Here is a 17,997-nt window from a genome sequence, read left to right as displayed (position 1 = left end):
AACAGCTCCCCACCTTTACTGTAAACAGCGTTGGTAGGGCACTGCTTCCCTCTCCTGAGGCGCCGGACGGTTTGCCAGAATCTCTTCGAGGCTGACCGATAGTCCTTCTCCATGGCCTCACCGAACTCCTCCCAGGCCCGAGTTTTTGCCTCCACAACCACCCGGGCTGTAGTCCGCTTGGCCTGCCGGTACCTGTCAGCTGCCTCAGGAGTCCCACAAGCCAACCAGGCCCGATAGGACTCCTTCTTCAGCTTGACGGCATCCCTTACTTCCGGCGTCCACCACCGGGTTCGGGGATTGCCACCTCGACAGGCACCGGAAACCTTACGGCCACAGCTCCGAGCGGCCGCTTCGACAATGGAGGTGGAGAACATGGTCCACTCAGACTCAATATCTCCAGCCTCCCTCGGGATCCGGTCGAAGCTCTGCCGGAGGTGGGAGTTGAAGATCTCTCTGACAGGAGACTCGGCCAAACGTTCCCATCAGACCCTCACAGTACGTTTGGGTCTGCCGAGTCTGTCCAGCTTCCTCCCCCGCCATCGGATCCAACTCACCACCAGGTGGTGATCGGTTGACAGCTCCGCCCCTCTCTTCACCCGAGTGTCCAAGACATACGGCCGGAGGTCGGATGAAACGACCACAAAGTCGATCATCGACCTACGGCCTAGGGTGTCCTGGTGCCACGTGTACTGATGGACACCCTTATGCTTGAACATGGTGTTCGTTATGGACAAGCTGTAACTAGCACAGAAGTCCAATAACTGAACACCGCTCGGGTTCAGATCAGGGGGGCCGTTCCTCCCAATCACGCCCCTCCAGGTGTCACTGTCGTTGCCCACGTGGGCGTTGAAGTCCCCCAGTAAAACGACGGAGTCCCCAGTCGGAGCACTTTCCAGCACCCCTCCCAGAGACTCCAAGAAGGCCGGGTACTCTGCACTGCCGTTCGGCCCGTAGGCACAAACGACAGTGAGAGACCTATCCCCGACCCGAAGGCGCAGGGAAGCGACCCTCTCGTTCACCGGGGTAAACTCCAACACATGGCAGCTGAGCTGGGGGGCTATAAGCAAACCCACACCAGCCCGCCGCCTCTCACCATGGGCAACTCCAGAGTGGTGAAGAGTCCATCCTCTCTCGAGGAGTGTGGTTCCAGAGCCCAAGCTGTGCGTAGAGGTGAGCCCGACTATCGCTAGTCGGAACCTCTCAACCTCACGCACAATCTCGGGCTCCTTCCCCGCCAGTGAGGTGACGTTCCACGTCCCTAGAGCTAGTTTCCGTGTCCAGGGATCGGGCTGTCGAGGCCCCCGCCTTCGACTGCCGCCCGATTGTCTAAGCACCGGCCCCTTACGGTCCCTCCTGTAGGTGGTGAGCCCACGGGAAGGCGGCCCCACGTCGCTCCTTCGGGCTGAGCCCGGCCGGACCCCGTGGGGAGAGAAGACACTGAATCATTAAAAGACTGAAAGCTTTAGAAACCATAGAGGACAATCGAAAGAGGTTGTGACATTTAACGACACTGAGAACCGCCAATAAAAACAGCTTCATTCATGCCCGAGGAGAAAGTTAGTGTGTCCTAAAATGATTAAGGAACCTTCTTTGCGAGACAAAAACAATTTGAAGAAGACATGTGATATAAACATGCTTTTACTGAAGGATTGCAGTAGCAGCAAAGTGAGCCTCATTGATTCGCTGACATAAAATTTGCTCACGGATGGGATCCAGGGATATTTTACAACTGTCACCGGAGGATTTTCAGGGATGCAGGTAAAATATTAATGTCTGTTTCCCTCACAAGCTGCTGAACAACTACTGTGGCTTCCAGAGGGATGCATTATCAGAGAGCCAAATCCAAAATACTGATTAGAATAGGTTCAGATATATTTAATTTTATATGACTTTCAATTGTTAATCTTCAAAACCACTTATTATGTGACATTTTTAAATATACCATCAACTTAGTATTAGTTACCAGTGCCAGTATTACTATGTTTGACTTCCTTAATATGATAGAATATAATAGGCACCGGTAATTGACATTTTTCCCAAAAGTGAGATTATTTTTCCATAGGCTTAAGATGCGAGACAGTTAGAATGCAATTCGAGATAATGGTTTCCTGCAGTGTCATGCCTGTCATTCAAATGACTGAGTTTTTGAGATTTTGACGAACTTGGTTGAAGGGGTGTGCAATTGTATTATCAGTCATTCCTAGAGGCAAAATTAGCTCATGTTTTGTCAAACAAATATGCATTTTTGTTACAGTTCATAGTTTGTTCTGAATATGTTGAATTGCTTTGATATTACTGGGTGTTTGTCACATTTCTCATAGTGAATGTAGAAAATGTCATGGATGCATGGAAGTCAGAATGGTATGTAAAGATTTTCCACCATAAAGACATCGATCTGTTTGTCAACTACATAAAAACTAAATCAAATTTGTGTGTGCAAATTGAACATGTCCTTGACATCTTTTCAATGGTCTCATCTACATTGTTTATGTTTCCAAGTAACACAAAGACACATCTTAATAACAAGAGTAAAGAGCATTGCTTTTCAATTGCATGAAGTTGAAATCTGCTCAATTCTGTTGTATTGCCAAAAGCCAAAGTAATTTGTAATGCTGTGAATCACTGACTCTTGTTGGACTAGAATGACTTCTTTTCATTTATTTGAATGCTCTCTCTATATTCATTTAGCTCCTGATTCAATAAAGGAAACATGCAAACTAGGTAATAGTGTACATAACAGCAAAAAAATACATTTACAATAATACATTAGATCTGTACTGATAAAATAAAATTCATCGTCTGTTTTCCTTACATAATTGTGAAATAGAGTGCCTACATTTGTAAAATTGCTGTATCTTTAAATTAGCTTAATCTGCATATGTAGAAAGTCTGTCAGAATGGAACGTTTCAGGGGCCTCATTATTCTTGCCATTTCAAAATTTGGGGGGATAAGTGTGATGCCGAAGATACAGCATTTGCAATATTCACAAAAACCTATGGGACAATTCTTATTTTAAGTATTTATTTATTAGTTTATTTTTAATGATGATGTGTTTGTGCACTGTTTTATTGGTAATATGCCAATTGTGAACCAGGCTGGAGACAGCAAATTTCTGTTTTTTTTTTATTATTATTATTTATTTATGTTTTGCATTGTAATGCATTTTCACTTTGTCAGTAGCATAACATGTGCTTTTTTAAGATGAATTGTGGATGAAAGTAGATGAAATAGTTTTTTTTTTTGTGTGTGAATTTCCCTTTTCAAACTCTTTTTTTAACTTTTTTTTTCTTAAGATGAAACTTTGTTACAATCATTGAGGTCATTGCACACTTTCATCTGAAACTTTGCACATTAAAAAATAAATATGACCTCACGTTATATCCATCACATTTACACACTGCCTCCAAAATATTTGTCGTCTTAAAAATATTTGGATCTGGTTCCATTTTTTTTTCCTTTTTCACATCTGTGGCATGCATTTTGAGAGTTGGTTTGACAGTTCAGAGCCACCGTACAAGCGAACACCAAAATCCAGAATGGCGATTGTCAACTTCATCCACTTTATATAGATCCTTGCACACTGAGTTCACATAAATTGGTGGTGTTCTTTTTAATATGTGGCTATAGTATTGCGAGCAAAAGTATCAAACTGAGCCACTGACATCCTGAAGTAAACTTTAAATTGCCCTGGATAATCCCGCTGCTCCTTAATAAGGAGGGAGAACTCTCTATATCTCAGGATTGGATGGACCCAATATTTCCTTTTGTTTTTTAAGAAGCAAGAGGACAACAAAATCATCCTCACTGCTTGAAGACTCCATTTAGTGCTATTAAGTTTTTTCACAACTGATTAATATGCAAAAAATGCACAACAAACATTTTGAACTCAGTGTGCAGAGACATTCACAGATACCAAAATGAAAATGTATCAATTTACCCACCCAAGATGTAGATGAGTTTGTTTCTTCGTCAGATTTGAGGAAATTTAGTATTTCATTGCTTGTTCACCAATAGATCCTCTGCGGTGAATGCTTGCTGTCACTATTAATTAAATCACTATGAATTTTAAGTAACACTTTAGACTACAACCCGCAACGTACTGTGTAAACAGAATTTACAGTATACATTTTTGTAATTATAGTGTACCTATTCAGTATAAAGGGGTAATAACCTGTAAAATTAGAAATTATTTCTGCTGTAAGTATTTTGAAACATAGGGGTGCCTATTTTAATTTTACATGGTATCTATGACTAAATTTGCAAGCGATTAAGCAAAAGTTTACTGTGTACTTTTTTATAGCCTACACATATAAAACGCTGGTAATTATTATTTTTTTTTAATCTTAACGCTCACTTGAGACGGTTGGGTTGGGAAGCTGACTTGATATCAGTAATAAGTAACCAAACAGGGCTGTGTTAGGAATGTGGAGGACATGAAAGAGCATGCAGCAAGTCACGCGAGTCCAAATGCAAATGATTCTGTGTGCAACTAAATCTATGTGCTGTGTTTAAAATGGGAATATGTGTGGAAAATAGGAGAAAACTAATCAAAGCGCAGACTAGGGACAACTTTGGTCTGGAGTGTGTTTGTTTAAAACTGGAGCAGTGAATGTGGAGGGTGGGAACTGGAAACAGCTGGAATGCTGCTTGAGATGATCGAGTCAGTGTTTTTGGCGCTCATGAATATGTGTCGAAAATACAAGAAAACGAATCGAAGTGAAGAGGAAAGAGATTTTCTTAAACTGACTGGAACGTGTTCTTTTGAAACTGGAGGGTTTTGTCCGAGTATGTAATCACAACATTGAGCGGCGACTGATAAGAGGTAAAACTGGGAACTAGTCAAAATGCTGCTTGAGGACGTGGATCAAAACGATAAAAGTAAAGATATAGACTTTAATCTTGACTTGACTCAGTGTTTATTACTGTCTGTTTATTGGCTCATTTATTTGGCCGTGATAGTATAAATTTATCAGTGGGTGAAAAACATGAACAAAATCTTAAATGTGTTCTTAAGCTTTTCGAAATAATTTGGTTTAACGGTATAAGCTGCATAAGCATGGTTTTTCTATGCTTTGCTGAACTGTTGTTATAAATGTTTATCTTTTATTATCTGTTGCCTGTGTTGTTACTGTTTTTAATTAAAAAAACAGTAACTACATTAAAAAATATTGCACTCGTTTTAATTTAATTGTTTGATGGCCAAATTAAACCCTCTACCTCGATGAATAAGCTTTCAGAAGGTGAGTAGACTCGTGAATTATAAATCATAGCAGAAACTCATTAACTCATTTCACTACTTCCAGTTTTACTGTTCAGTCTCCATCATGTATAATTTAATAATAGAATGGTTAAAAATACATAGGCCTATAATAAAATAGCAATATAAAATTATAAAAAAGTATATTGTCTTTCTAAATCAATCCCAAATATAAGATTGTTGTTTAGGCCATATATACCACGTAATATTAGAAAAGGTAGCCTTAGTTTAAGAATACTTACTGTATAAATGATGATTAATTCTACAGGTTGTTATATCTTTATTCCCCAAACTTAGAATATTATTCCTCTATACCTACACAGAAGTACTGAATAGGTACAATATAATTACAAAAAATTATGATGTAAGTTCAGTTTACTTAAGCAGTTCCTTGCAGGTTCTATATTTGGTTGTTACCTCCTTATTACCCAAACGTTGTTCCCTTATACCTACACATACGTTCGGTTGTAATCTAAAGCATTACCTAATATTATTTCACAGAAATACAATCTACATTTTTGTACATACATTAATACTATTCTGCATTTCTATTAAATAAGACTATGCACCTTGATGCAAGATGCCTGAACGAAGTTAGATTGGCCTGAGGATCATGTCTGACATTGTTCCGGTGTGTAAATATACATAGTTTGCAAAGTCTACAGACTGTCGTAACAAATTGCCTTTGTTGAGTCACAGTTTGCACGCAACTGTTTTCTAGGTCAGCATGGTGAATGGAAAGTCTGGACCATGTATTACTGAACAAAGCAAGAGCATCAGAAAGTTTTGAGAGATGAGCCGAAGAGGATCATTTGTGCTGGTAGTAATGAAAATACAAGAACTGCAACCTCTTAAGACAGAAGACAAAAGCATGATGAAAGATCTTAGTTTATCTGCCGGCAGCCTGCCAATGATTCGCCTTAATTGCTGGCCCATGAAAACAACTTTAACCTAAAGCCACAAATCAGCATAAAACGCTATGCGAGGCCATCTTAGACAGTGAGATGTCTTACTACGCCATCTTACCAATATAAACAAATGAGAAACAGTAGAGGTGTTTTATTGGATTTGCGCCGGCTCATGCCATGGATATTGAGTTTCTCGTAAGGCTGTATGATGGAGAGCATCGAGCGGCACATAGAATTGCCCTGCCAATTTTTTAATTACAACCTTGAAGTAGGGAGTTCGCTACTGTGGCTGGATCACTCAAGCTTCCCAGAGTTTAGGCCATATCTCAAGGCTGACCTTGTAAGTTCTGACAGTCCGTATGTAATTTTTAGATTTACCAGGTCTGGGATGAAGTCGTATTTCAGGCCATTCCTCTGGCCAGGGAATAGACAAGAATTAACTTTTAAATAATTACCTAGATCAATATTTTGTCATTTATAATACTGATAGATTTTAGCCGTTCATCCTTGGAGTGCCATCAGCAGGGTAGAGAGCCAAGATGGGCAATAACTAGAGTTCTTTATGAGACCGGTGTCTAATATCCTCAAAGCCCACAAACTCCTTTAGACGTAACTTCACGCAAACAGCTGCCAGTAGGGTTTTTATTGATGGATCACGGATCACGGATAATTTGGTCTTTATTAAAATTTTGTGAAAACATTTTGAGTTTAACTTTATTAAAGTAAACAAAACTTATTTAAAATGTAAATATTGTGGGGCTTTTTTATTATTATTAACTGTATTTATTTGATTAATTTGTAGCAAAATACTGCTAAATTGTGTAGAATTTGATTGGATGCAGATCCTTTAACATAATCAACAATTTAAAAAAATATATTTTACTGATATTAATTTGAAAGATTGTATGATTAGTTGCTTATTTATTCGCATTTAGTATTGTTTTCCCCCCTGTACAGAAACTCCACTTGTTGTTTAGTTTTCTTTGCTCTGTAGGTCCATGTCCATGCAATTTTACAAGTTACCATGATTTTAAATGTCAGCTGGTAAGCATTGTTTAAGTGTTTCAGACTGGAAACCGGACATAGCTGAGATTAATTGGAGGCGAAAGGCTCACCATAACACAGCCATGAACAGCCTGAAATAAGAGAAATGTCAGTGCAGACCAGACCGCAGCGATACGATCAGTGGGAAATGGGCTTTTTTGAAGGATTAGAGCGAGATCAATGCGTGTAAGTGAAATCCAGTCGCTCGCTCGCCAGCCTCATTCATGAAGCAGATTAGCTCTCATTTTTGGGGCTTAATCTCCTCAATTTGTTACTATCACACAGATATGCTTATTAACTTTGTCAGTCGTCCATCTCACAAAATAGTGTTTATATGCTGGATTATGTTCCTCAAAGATTCATTACAAAAATACATGCTCTTGGATCCCATGAAAAAAGAAGATTAACTGGAATGTTCACTCGAAAATAATTACAACTTTCGTCATTTACTCGCCTTCATGTTGTTTTAAACCTGTATGGCTTCTTTGACTTTGGGATTATTTAATTTAATCAAATTTAATTAAAAATGTTAAATAAATAAATAGTTTCTTCTGAAAATGAACTCAATTCAAATGGAATACAATTATTTTGATAAGATATTAAGCATTAATATTTCCTAAAAATGTGTCATTTTTGGGGGGGGGGGGGGGGGGGGGTTACATACATATATATCAGGACTGTGTTTCCTGAAATCTTAACGCTACGTCATTCGTAAGTTATACCTTAAGTTATAGCTTTGCGTTTATACGCGTTTCCTGAAATGTTCTTAGTATACCTTGTGTAAGTCACTTGTTCGTATAGTTAGTTAGCTATACCTTATCGGTCGCCGCCATTTTGCCAAGTACGACATGTTCTTGGAACAACATTATTATTAAAAATATAGACTTAATCCAATCCCTAGCTCTAAACCTAACCCTACCCATAATTTATTGCTAAAATCAGTGGGAAATGATAGTTGACAATAGGTTTATAATAACTTTATAATAACTTCCTTTTGCGATCAGGGGTGGAATTTGGTCGTTTACTGTTGTAAAAATATGCTATTTATAGCCTTTTACATCGCTGCACAAGTTAGCATTTCAGATGTACATTTTCGATTTTTTTAATAAAAACTCCCCAGATCTCAAGATAATCTCATACCAAGCTTTACTATCGTAATCGCGGGTTTATTATTCGGATATTTCGTGTGTACAGAGATGTTTCGGTGTTGTTTTGGTCAGATAACTACCAGGAAGTGTACAGGAAGCATGTGACACGATGTGGCGGTGTCCGGTTATGACACTTTAATATTGACATGGGGAAGGACCAATCGGAGTCTGACTGACACACACATGAGCTCCCAGCTCTGCACACACACACAGAGATCGCTGGGAGAGGCTGTTTATCATCAGATCGCGTAAATCAGTGGAAAATAAATAGAAATGATGATTCTGTCTGAAGAAATATGAAGTAAACATAAGTAAATATATCCATATATCTCCGCAGATATGCATCTTTGGTCTATAAATCCTTATTGTCGCTGTTCAGTGAGTCTATGTGAACACAAATAAACCGCTGCAGACGTGACTGAATATGAATGAGTGGTGAATTTCTATTCAAAATGTGGCATAATACGGATTTATTATTTTGCACTCCTGACATAAATTACTAAATAACTGTCACTGCAACAAAGTTTTTATCAAAATATTGGTCAAATATCGAAGCTAGAGTCTTTAAACTTTCAATTGATGCACAGTTTGTCCAGATCAAGTAAGCGAGTGATGTTTAACGTGCTGTGAAAGTGAAACAATAATAAACTGGGCCCGTCTGCGATGTTTGCACGTAAAGGGTGTAGAAGCACCTAACCCTGATTTTAAGCCTAAAACAGATATTTCCTGAAAAGTTATATCTCAATTCTGATTGGTTGATTGGAAGGTTGTTCCAGGATCAACAAGGATGTTGATCCAGGAACATGTTGTACTTGGTGAAATCACGCTTGCCATACCTTATTGCTGTTCATAGCTCACTGTGCTAGTGGCCACCACTGCGCAAAAAGCTTCTTCACATTTCAGTCGATACGCTTGTAATTCTGTAGCAAGAAAAAGTGCAGAACCAAATAAATATTTTACAATTCTAAAGCTTTGATACACCCAGTGTTCATTTAGTGTTCTTTTAATTTAAAGTCAAACACGGAAGGAACAAACAAAGGAGAACGCTCGGAAATGCCAGACAGAACTAGACAAGACTTCGCAATGTGAGTGTGGATGAGTGCAACCTTTATAGTGTCACTAATAGGAAACAGGTGTGGTTCAATAATGAGTTCCTAGGCGGGGGTTTATGGGAAATGAAGTCCAGGGTGTACTGTGTCGTGTGAAAGTCTGTGTGGTGAATAAACGGATGTGCATTGACCAGATCATGACAGGGAGTTTGGTCAAACTATGGCAGCGAGACAGCGAATAGTTATCCTAAATCAAAGACGACTGCATCCGTGGAGCCAGCTAGTGTATGTGCATAACATGTTTCATAATTGTCTCAGAATATCTACCATGTCAAAATATAAAATAAAATAAAATAAAAATTCAGCTGCTGGTTGCTTTCTTTTTTTATGCTGTGGGGAGTTTTCTGGAGGTGTTTGGAGATGGATATGGGCTGAATAAGACCTCGGTGTGGTGGTGCATTCACTCAGTCACAAACATCTTGCACAGTCACGCTACTGATTAAACAGCCTATATGCCTGTAGCCAGGTGCAAAGTGATGGAGGACATCAAGACTTCCATGCCATTGCGGGTCTCCAGTGAGAAATTGGCCGTGTGGATGGGACACTTATACTTATCACCAACCCATCAGCGCTTGACCAGCCCTTCATAATATGTATGTACATGATAATATAAATTACCCTTTCAAAATCAAACGAAGCCAAACAGCCAAATAATGTAGGCGGTTAAGGCAGAATACTTTTGTGTGTGAGATCGCAGGTTCGCACACTTGCAGAATTATACATAGATATTGTACATACATAAACACACAGACACACACATTTGTGTGTTACTGTAAATTATTTTATAAATGCAGTGAGCCCCAGTAAATGCAATTTCAAATATTTTTAAATGCTTCTTTATAATGTAATTCACTTTCTCAATACTTTACCCGCTCTATAACGCAGTGAAAGAGCTCCTGTAGTGAACAATCATTTATTGAGCCATCGATATCGACCTATTCAGCACCACTGCAATGGACAGCACCTGCTAACATCGCACATATGAAGGTTTACCTTAAGCGACATCCTTAGGTATAGTTCGGGGAACGCACCTAGGAAAGGTATACCCCCAGTTAAGGTTTATTTTTAGAGTCTTCATAGCACGCCAAGAGACATCGCTATCAGGAAATACAGCCCTGGTTAGTGAGTTCATGCTTAAAACAAGAAAATATATCTGCCAGCATTGTCAAAAAAAAAAAAAAAAAAAAAGGAAAACAATGATTCTTTCTTATGATTATTTATTTATTTTCTTACATCTTTGACATAATTTTGATATGTCTTGTTTTCTGAAAAAAAAAATGCCAGTGGTTTAATAAAACTAATCTTTTTATCCTTTTTAATAAAAGTTACTTTTCTGATCATGTTTTCTGATCATTCTTAATTAAAGATTTATCATACCCCTTTGTTTGTTTATGCAAAAACTCATTAATGTTTATGCAATTTTAAGTCTTGTTTTCTGTAAAATGTATCAAAGTTAAGTTTGCATAAAAACATGCCAATATGGTCTGAAAGATAAACTTGAAAAAATTGGTAGAAGTTCAAGTAAATGTATATTATTATTATTATTATTATTAATTTATTAATTTATTAATTTATTTAGTACTGGAAAACAAAAGAAAAGTCCCGAGCACTAAATGCACTGTTTTTGTGCACATCATCTCAGTGGTGAATCCACCTGCTTCCGAGCGTCTGATTGCAAGTCGTCGTTTGGCTGTTTGATTTAAACAGTGCTCTCCACATTCACATAGCATAAATTACCCCCTAATGACAAGAAGTGTCTCCAATCTCAAACATGTATTTCTCTGAGTGTCTCTGATGGCTGTTGAAGCTCCGTGATGAAAAGACGAGACATCAACAATCTCCAAAGAGCCAATTACCAGAGGCTGTTCATTAAAACACCGTTCTCTGAGAGACGACATGCGTGATTTAGGCTTTAGCATGGCGGTATGGAACAAATCAGGAAATATGTTGATGCTAACTGATTTGTCTTACATTTATGCTCAGGAAGAACAGAAAACAGCGCTGGAAAGTCGTTAATCAAGCATTTATAGGTCACTCTGTTTTCCTGTATTGAGAGAAATAAAGCAGCCTCACATTTTGCTGTGCAGGCTTAGAAAAAAATAAAAACTGTACTGATATAAACAAGCCACAACCACTGGACATATATATAGTAGATAAATGATTCACAATTACACGTGTTTGCATTTTTAATAGGTTGAGAATGGGGTTACGGCAGTCGTCATACTTTTACTCACAGTGATTATTTGTTTAATCGGTTGGTTCAATTTCTTGAATAAAAAAAACTATAGAATATCACATCACAATTTTACAATAATTTATAACATGCCAAATTATTAAACAATTGTTTTGGACTACAAATGTAAATGTAATGTATATAAGTTTTAGTAGTATTTCTACTTAATTAAATATATATATATATATATATATATATATATATATATATATATATATATATATATATAGTTTTAGTTATTTTAGTACTTCATCGTTCACTTGGTGAAAGTTAGTTGCTTTAGTTACCAAGGGAATATTTCTAAAAAAAAAACATTTAATTTTAGCTGCATTTCAGTTACAAACAACAAACAAACAAACAAATAAATAACAGTTTTGAATTTAGGTAGAAATAACAACAATCTTACACTTTCTTTCTTTCTTTCTTTCTTTCTTTCTGTTATTAATTAATTAATGTATGTTAATTTTAAGTTTAGTTTATGTTTTAGTAGTTGTTACATTTGTCATATAGAAATATATCTATGTAATTTTCTTTTTTTTTTACTTCTCTTTTAGTTGTTTTAGTACTTGTTTTAGTACTTAGTTGCTTTCTTGAATTATTTCAGTTAGTCAAGGCGAGATTATTCTTTTCTAACAGTGGATGAAAGTGGGTGTTCTTTGAGAAAGTCATTTCATCTTGAGGTTTGTCCTGGATTACGCTGGTCATTTGAAATGGTATCCAGGTCAAGCCACTGCAGTCTATTAGAGCCGGGCTTCAGCAGTGACGACTGACATCTGACTTATGGATGTGAATAAGAGTATTGGCCTTGAGTCCTGCTACTAAACCTGGCTTTACTATATCGGATCTGTTCGCTTTTATCTCTTTGAGCTTGTTCTGTCAGCAGCACTTTAATTTAAGGTGAGCTCTGAACTGAGAGCAAGCAGAGGTTTACCTGAAAAAAAAATAATACTGGTTTATTCAGTAATATTAGACAACCATTGCAGATGTTCCATGTTTTAAATTAACTGACGAAACATTGGACAGTGATTATTATAATTATAATTCCTTAAGCCGTTTTTTTTAGTCATGACTTGAAATGCTTAACATTTAACTCCGACAAAATCATTTTATTTTACTTATTTATTTATTTTTACACAACAACAGCATACAATATACGTATGTTGAATACATTTAATAATTAGTAATAATAATTTTAACCAACTGTTATTATTATTATTATCATCATTATTATAAGTAATATATTATATTAATATTATAATATTATAATAACATTTATTAAATACATTTTGTTTGGTTTTCATTTATTATTTTGTCATTTCAGTTATTTTAGTACTTCAACTTTCACTTATTTTAGTTTACATTATTATTATTATTATTATTATTATTATTAAATCAATTTTATTAATAATAGTGCTACTATTAATAGCATTTGATCATTCATTATATTTATTATTTTCATTATTATTATGATTATTATTATTGTTATTGTATTACTACTACTACTACTATTAATAAGAGTTAATCATTCATGATATGCATGTATTATTATTATTATTATTATTATTATTAGTAGTAGTAGTAGTAGTAGTAGTACTTCAGGTTGCACTTATTTATTTCAGTTAGCTGCCAAAGCTACATTTTGCATTTAACATTTTCATAAAATATTTATTATTTATGTTAGCTTTATTTCAGTTACTGGAAATGATGATGATGATGTATTCTTAATAAATGAATATACTACTACTACTACTTGTATAATAAAAATAATAATTAATAATAATAATAATAATAATAATAATAATAATAAAAGCTGTAAGCCATTGAAGAGGCTTTTTAAAGGCTTGGAATTTACTACAGTTAAAGGATTTTCCTTGGCATTTAATATATATATAAATTGTTATTAATTTTAAAATTAGTGACAAGGATCGACAAAGGTTCAAAAGAGATACATACTGTACAAACACACTTTAAAATATCTTGACTCAGAAGAATGACAGCGTTGGCTGGATTACATTTCCGAGATTTCACAGCATGCTCTATAGGGAAAATACAGTCTGTATCCGCTTTAGTGATTCATGTCACATACATTGTGTATTTTCCGAGGCATGTTGGGATTGAAACTCATGGCTAAGAGGGATTTAATTATAAATGGTGTCTGCAGGGCCAGTCCATGTCAATTTACCACGACTCCTGCCACTTGGTGACATGCTTCTGGAAGATCCTAATAGGTCAGTTAACATTAGTTGACAGATCAATTAAATCAGATTAACTCAACTCGAAAGGCCGGAAAGGTTCTGATTCTGGACTTCCTTTCAAGGTGTAGGGGTTTAATCTAACGGTACAGTACAGCAGGAACCAGTTGTTGGCAGTTGTTGTAATCTAACTGATTGTACTGTAGTACAATATTACTAATTTCAATCCAATTCAATTTTGTTTTTGGGATTAAATGTGTTATTCATGGAGAACTGCTGAATTTGTAAAATGATTCATGATTTCATGATTCACACAAACCGATTTGCAAAACAAAGATAAAAATATCATATTTTATGATAAAGATATCTTGTTTTACTTAAGTTGTATATTTTTAGTCTTAAGTAATATAATGAGGTATAAAAGGCAGGGAAATGTTAAATAAAGCATTGATTGAAAAGAATCATATCAGAAGTCTGATTCATGAACAAACAACTGTTATTAGCTGCTGCTTAGAATCAATCAGTCCTTCAAAGAGATTCATCTCAGTTAGTTTGAATCAGACACAGAATCTGTCCTTATTCTATTTCATGATTCACATCAAATGATTTGCAAAACAAAGAAAAGTAATCTTGTTTTACATGACATATACGTTTGCAGTTAGAATTAATGTAATGAGTTAAAAAGCAGGGGAAAAAATACAGAAAAGAATGATTTCGCAAAATGAGAAAAATCTGATTCATGAAAAAATTACTCAAGTGAGCATCTACTTTTAATCAGTTCAGGTAAAAGAAAAACAAATCTATCTATCTATCTATCTATCTATCTATCTATCTATCTATCTATCTATCTATCTATCTATCTATCTATCTATCTATCTATAAAATGCTAAATAAAATGCTGTCTGAAAAGAAACATACTGTGTGGCCAGTGAAGTCTGATTCATGAACAAATGACTCATATGAGCTGCTACTTTTAATCAGTCCATCAAAGAGATTCATACTTTTGAATGAATCAGTTTGAATCAATCTAAAGAATCAGTGACTGAATCTGTCAGTGTCTTTTTCGTGATTCTTTTTTATGATTCCCACGAACTGTTTGAAAAAGCACTCCGGTTTTGTCAAATGATTTGTAAATCATTTAACAAATTCAGCAGGCTGCAAGGGTGATTTCTGTGAGTAAAACTTTTAACAGCATTAGCCTTTGAGCATGTGTTCTTGCACCTGTGTAACAGCACATTTGAATCATCGCAATAAACCGCCACTGTTCTGACATTCATTCTGCTCCATGGGATTCATCTATCTCAGAATGGCAGAACAGTATGAGCTTCCCTAGTGAATATTCCTGATAATGGGAAAAACTCCCATGGCTAAGTACACTATGCAGAGAGCAGGAACACAAGAGCATGGCTGTGGTATTTCAGCGAGAAAAACGGGGAGGTATGCCAAGTTAAGAGCCTCTCTTTCCTGAAAAGCCAGCGTATTGAAGTGACTGCCATGGGTTTACATCATCTGCCTGTCCTTTTTTATCACATTTTCAATCTTCTGATGCCATGCTCATAAAAGCTCCTCTCCAGGGCTGTGGGTACAGACTCAGGTGTCGACACTGACCGTCTAATAAATCACCAGAGAGATTTGGAGTCGTCATCAACCTGCAAACTATAAAAGAGGAAGCTGTTTTTCACTTTCGCTTACACCTTTACCAAACAGCACTGAATTTTGTTGTTCCTAAGTATGTCTGTCACATAGAATCTTGAATGGCATAAGGTTTTGGAAATGGGTTGGTATAAGAGAATGACATATTTCATTTCTATCTCAAAACCTGCAGAACTGTTGATGGATTTTGACCAATCCTAACACTCTCCCTTGAAAATGCAGTTCAGGTCTTTCCTATTTGATATTCATTACACATGTGCAGGAAAGAAATTCTTCAAGCTCAGGGGTTGTGAATAGACACCAAACCAATTTATAAATATAAAACTCCTTGTGGCATTCTGGAAAGGATGGTTTTAGAGATTAGCAATAGAGAATGTTCTGTGTAGGTTATTTTTAAGTTGTTATTTGGGTTATAGTTGTTATATAGGTAATTTTTATGTAAAAAAAAAAAAGAATAAATAAATAATAATATATGTGTATATATATATATATATATATATATATATATATATATATATATATATATATATATATATATATATATATATATATATATATAAATCAGTATATTAATCAATTAATAGAACCTTTAAAAATACTCTAAAAATAATGCTTAAAAACATTAAAAACATCCTGTATAAGCTCTCTAGTTTGTCAATAAGTAAATAAATTAATTAATTCAAATAAACAAGCAAACAAACAAACAACCCTCCCCGCAAGATTGATTTATGGTTAAAAAAAATAAAAATCTAAGCCATTAGAACATGTTTTGTATAGGATATATTTAGCTTGTAACAAACAAACAAACCAGCATGAATAAATAAATAAATGAATAAATAAAAAAACAAATAAATAAATAAAATAAAATAAGGGAAAGTTCGTTTTGAAAGGAAGAATGGATGGACAAACAAATAAACAAACAAACACCTCACCAAAATGTTCTGTGAGGGTTTATGATTACAAAAATAACCCCCCAAAATATCACCATTAGAGAACGTTCTTTGTAGATTGTCTTGAGTTTGTCACAGAAAACTCCCAACAACATTCTAGAAAAGTTAGTTTTTGGATTCAAATAGTGAATGTTTCCCAGAAGGTTATTATTTGGTTCCAAACACATCCAAACGGGAACTTTATGCTAACGGTAGGGGAAAGTTCTTCTTTTTTTTTTCTTCTCGCTGGTGTCACCGGCTTCACTCACGGGTCTCTTTCTGTTCCTTCTGTAGGTGGAATCTGCATCGCTCAGTCCCTGAAGATCCCTCACGACCACAAGCAGGCTGATTTTGACAAGATTATCCGACAGCTGCTGGATACCTCTCTGGCCCGGGCGGTCATTATTTTCGCTTACGACGAAGACATTCGGTAAGCTGTTGACAGCATTGCCAGGAGAGGAAGAGGAAGTGGAAATTACAAGATAGAGCTACAATAAATGTAATTTTCAGGCAATTAATTGCTCCCTTTTGAGCTTTAAAAATAACAACAGTTCTAACAGTTCTCGATGACAACAAGTCAATACTCTGAAAGCTATTACTTAGATAGAACTCAAGGGTGCACTTGAGGGGGTTATATCTTGTTTGCTGGACAAGCTCAGCCACTTGAGGTATTGATTAATGACATCAACATGTCATCATTCAAACAAACCCATTGAAAATTGCTTTTTTGTATTTCATACACAATAACGATTCAATCTGGATGCTATTAGAATCACTGGCCAACCTCTCCTGCTCTGTTGAAGAGTCACAGCGTGCCTCAATGTCACAGTAATGGTTTCTGGTATGGGAATGTTTGCAGGGGGATCCTTAACGCCAGCAAAAGAGCCGATCAAGTTGGCCATTTCCTATGGATCGGTTCAGACAGCTGGGGAGCCAAGAACAGCACTATTCAAGGCCTCGAGGACGCCGCGATTGGTGCTGTCACCATCCTGCCAAAAAGAGCCACTGTTGAGGGTAAGATTGATGGGTTTTTGGGAGCAATTAAGCTAATGACATTTAAGGAACACCAGCATTTCTCAGTGTTGTGTGACATTGAATGGCTTCATGATGGTTCAGTGATTCTTCAAGCGTCAAAATTACTTGAGATACTGTGCTGTATATTTAGAGGTGTTTCATCAACTACAGGCTCTTTGTGTTTATTTTAATGAAGGGTTTTACTGCCCTTTTTTGTTATGCGCTACCATTTAGAAGTTTGTGGTGGGTAAAAATGTTTAATGGTTTTGAAAGAAGGCTCTTCTGCTCACCAAGACTGTATTTATTTGATCAAAAATACAGTAAAGTAGTGTGAAATAATATTTTAATTTAAACTAACTTTTTATTATTTTAATATATTTAAAAATATATACTTATTTCTGTGATCAAAGCTGAATTCTTTCCTTCTTTCTTTTGTTGTAACAATGCAAACATATTTACTGTCACTTTTGATCATTATAATGCATCCTTGATTAATAAAAGTATTATTA

At 36.1% G+C, this 17,997-nt stretch overlaps 1 protein-coding gene across 4 annotated transcripts in view; it reads left to right on the top strand.

Moving 5' to 3' along the window:
• The window catches only part of LOC132131193 (metabotropic glutamate receptor 7-like), a 235,591-nt gene that overhangs the window by 81,011 nt on the left and 136,583 nt on the right, over positions 1-17,997 (top strand). For all 4 annotated transcript variants that reach the window (XM_059543192.1, XM_059543190.1, XM_059543191.1 and 1 more), the window contains exons 3-4: positions 16,769-16,904; positions 17,334-17,488. In XM_059543192.1, the coding sequence (XP_059399175.1) occupies positions 16,769-16,904; positions 17,334-17,488 (291 nt within the window). The remainder of the gene's footprint in view (positions 1-16,768; positions 16,905-17,333; positions 17,489-17,997) is intronic.

Source organism: Carassius carassius, chromosome 48 (assembly GCF_963082965.1).
Source record: "Carassius carassius chromosome 48, fCarCar2.1, whole genome shotgun sequence".
Lineage (NCBI taxonomy): Eukaryota > Metazoa > Chordata > Actinopteri > Cypriniformes > Cyprinidae > Carassius > Carassius carassius.
Note: the sequence above shows the minus strand (reverse complement) of the source record. Positions and strands in the feature narration are given on the sequence as shown.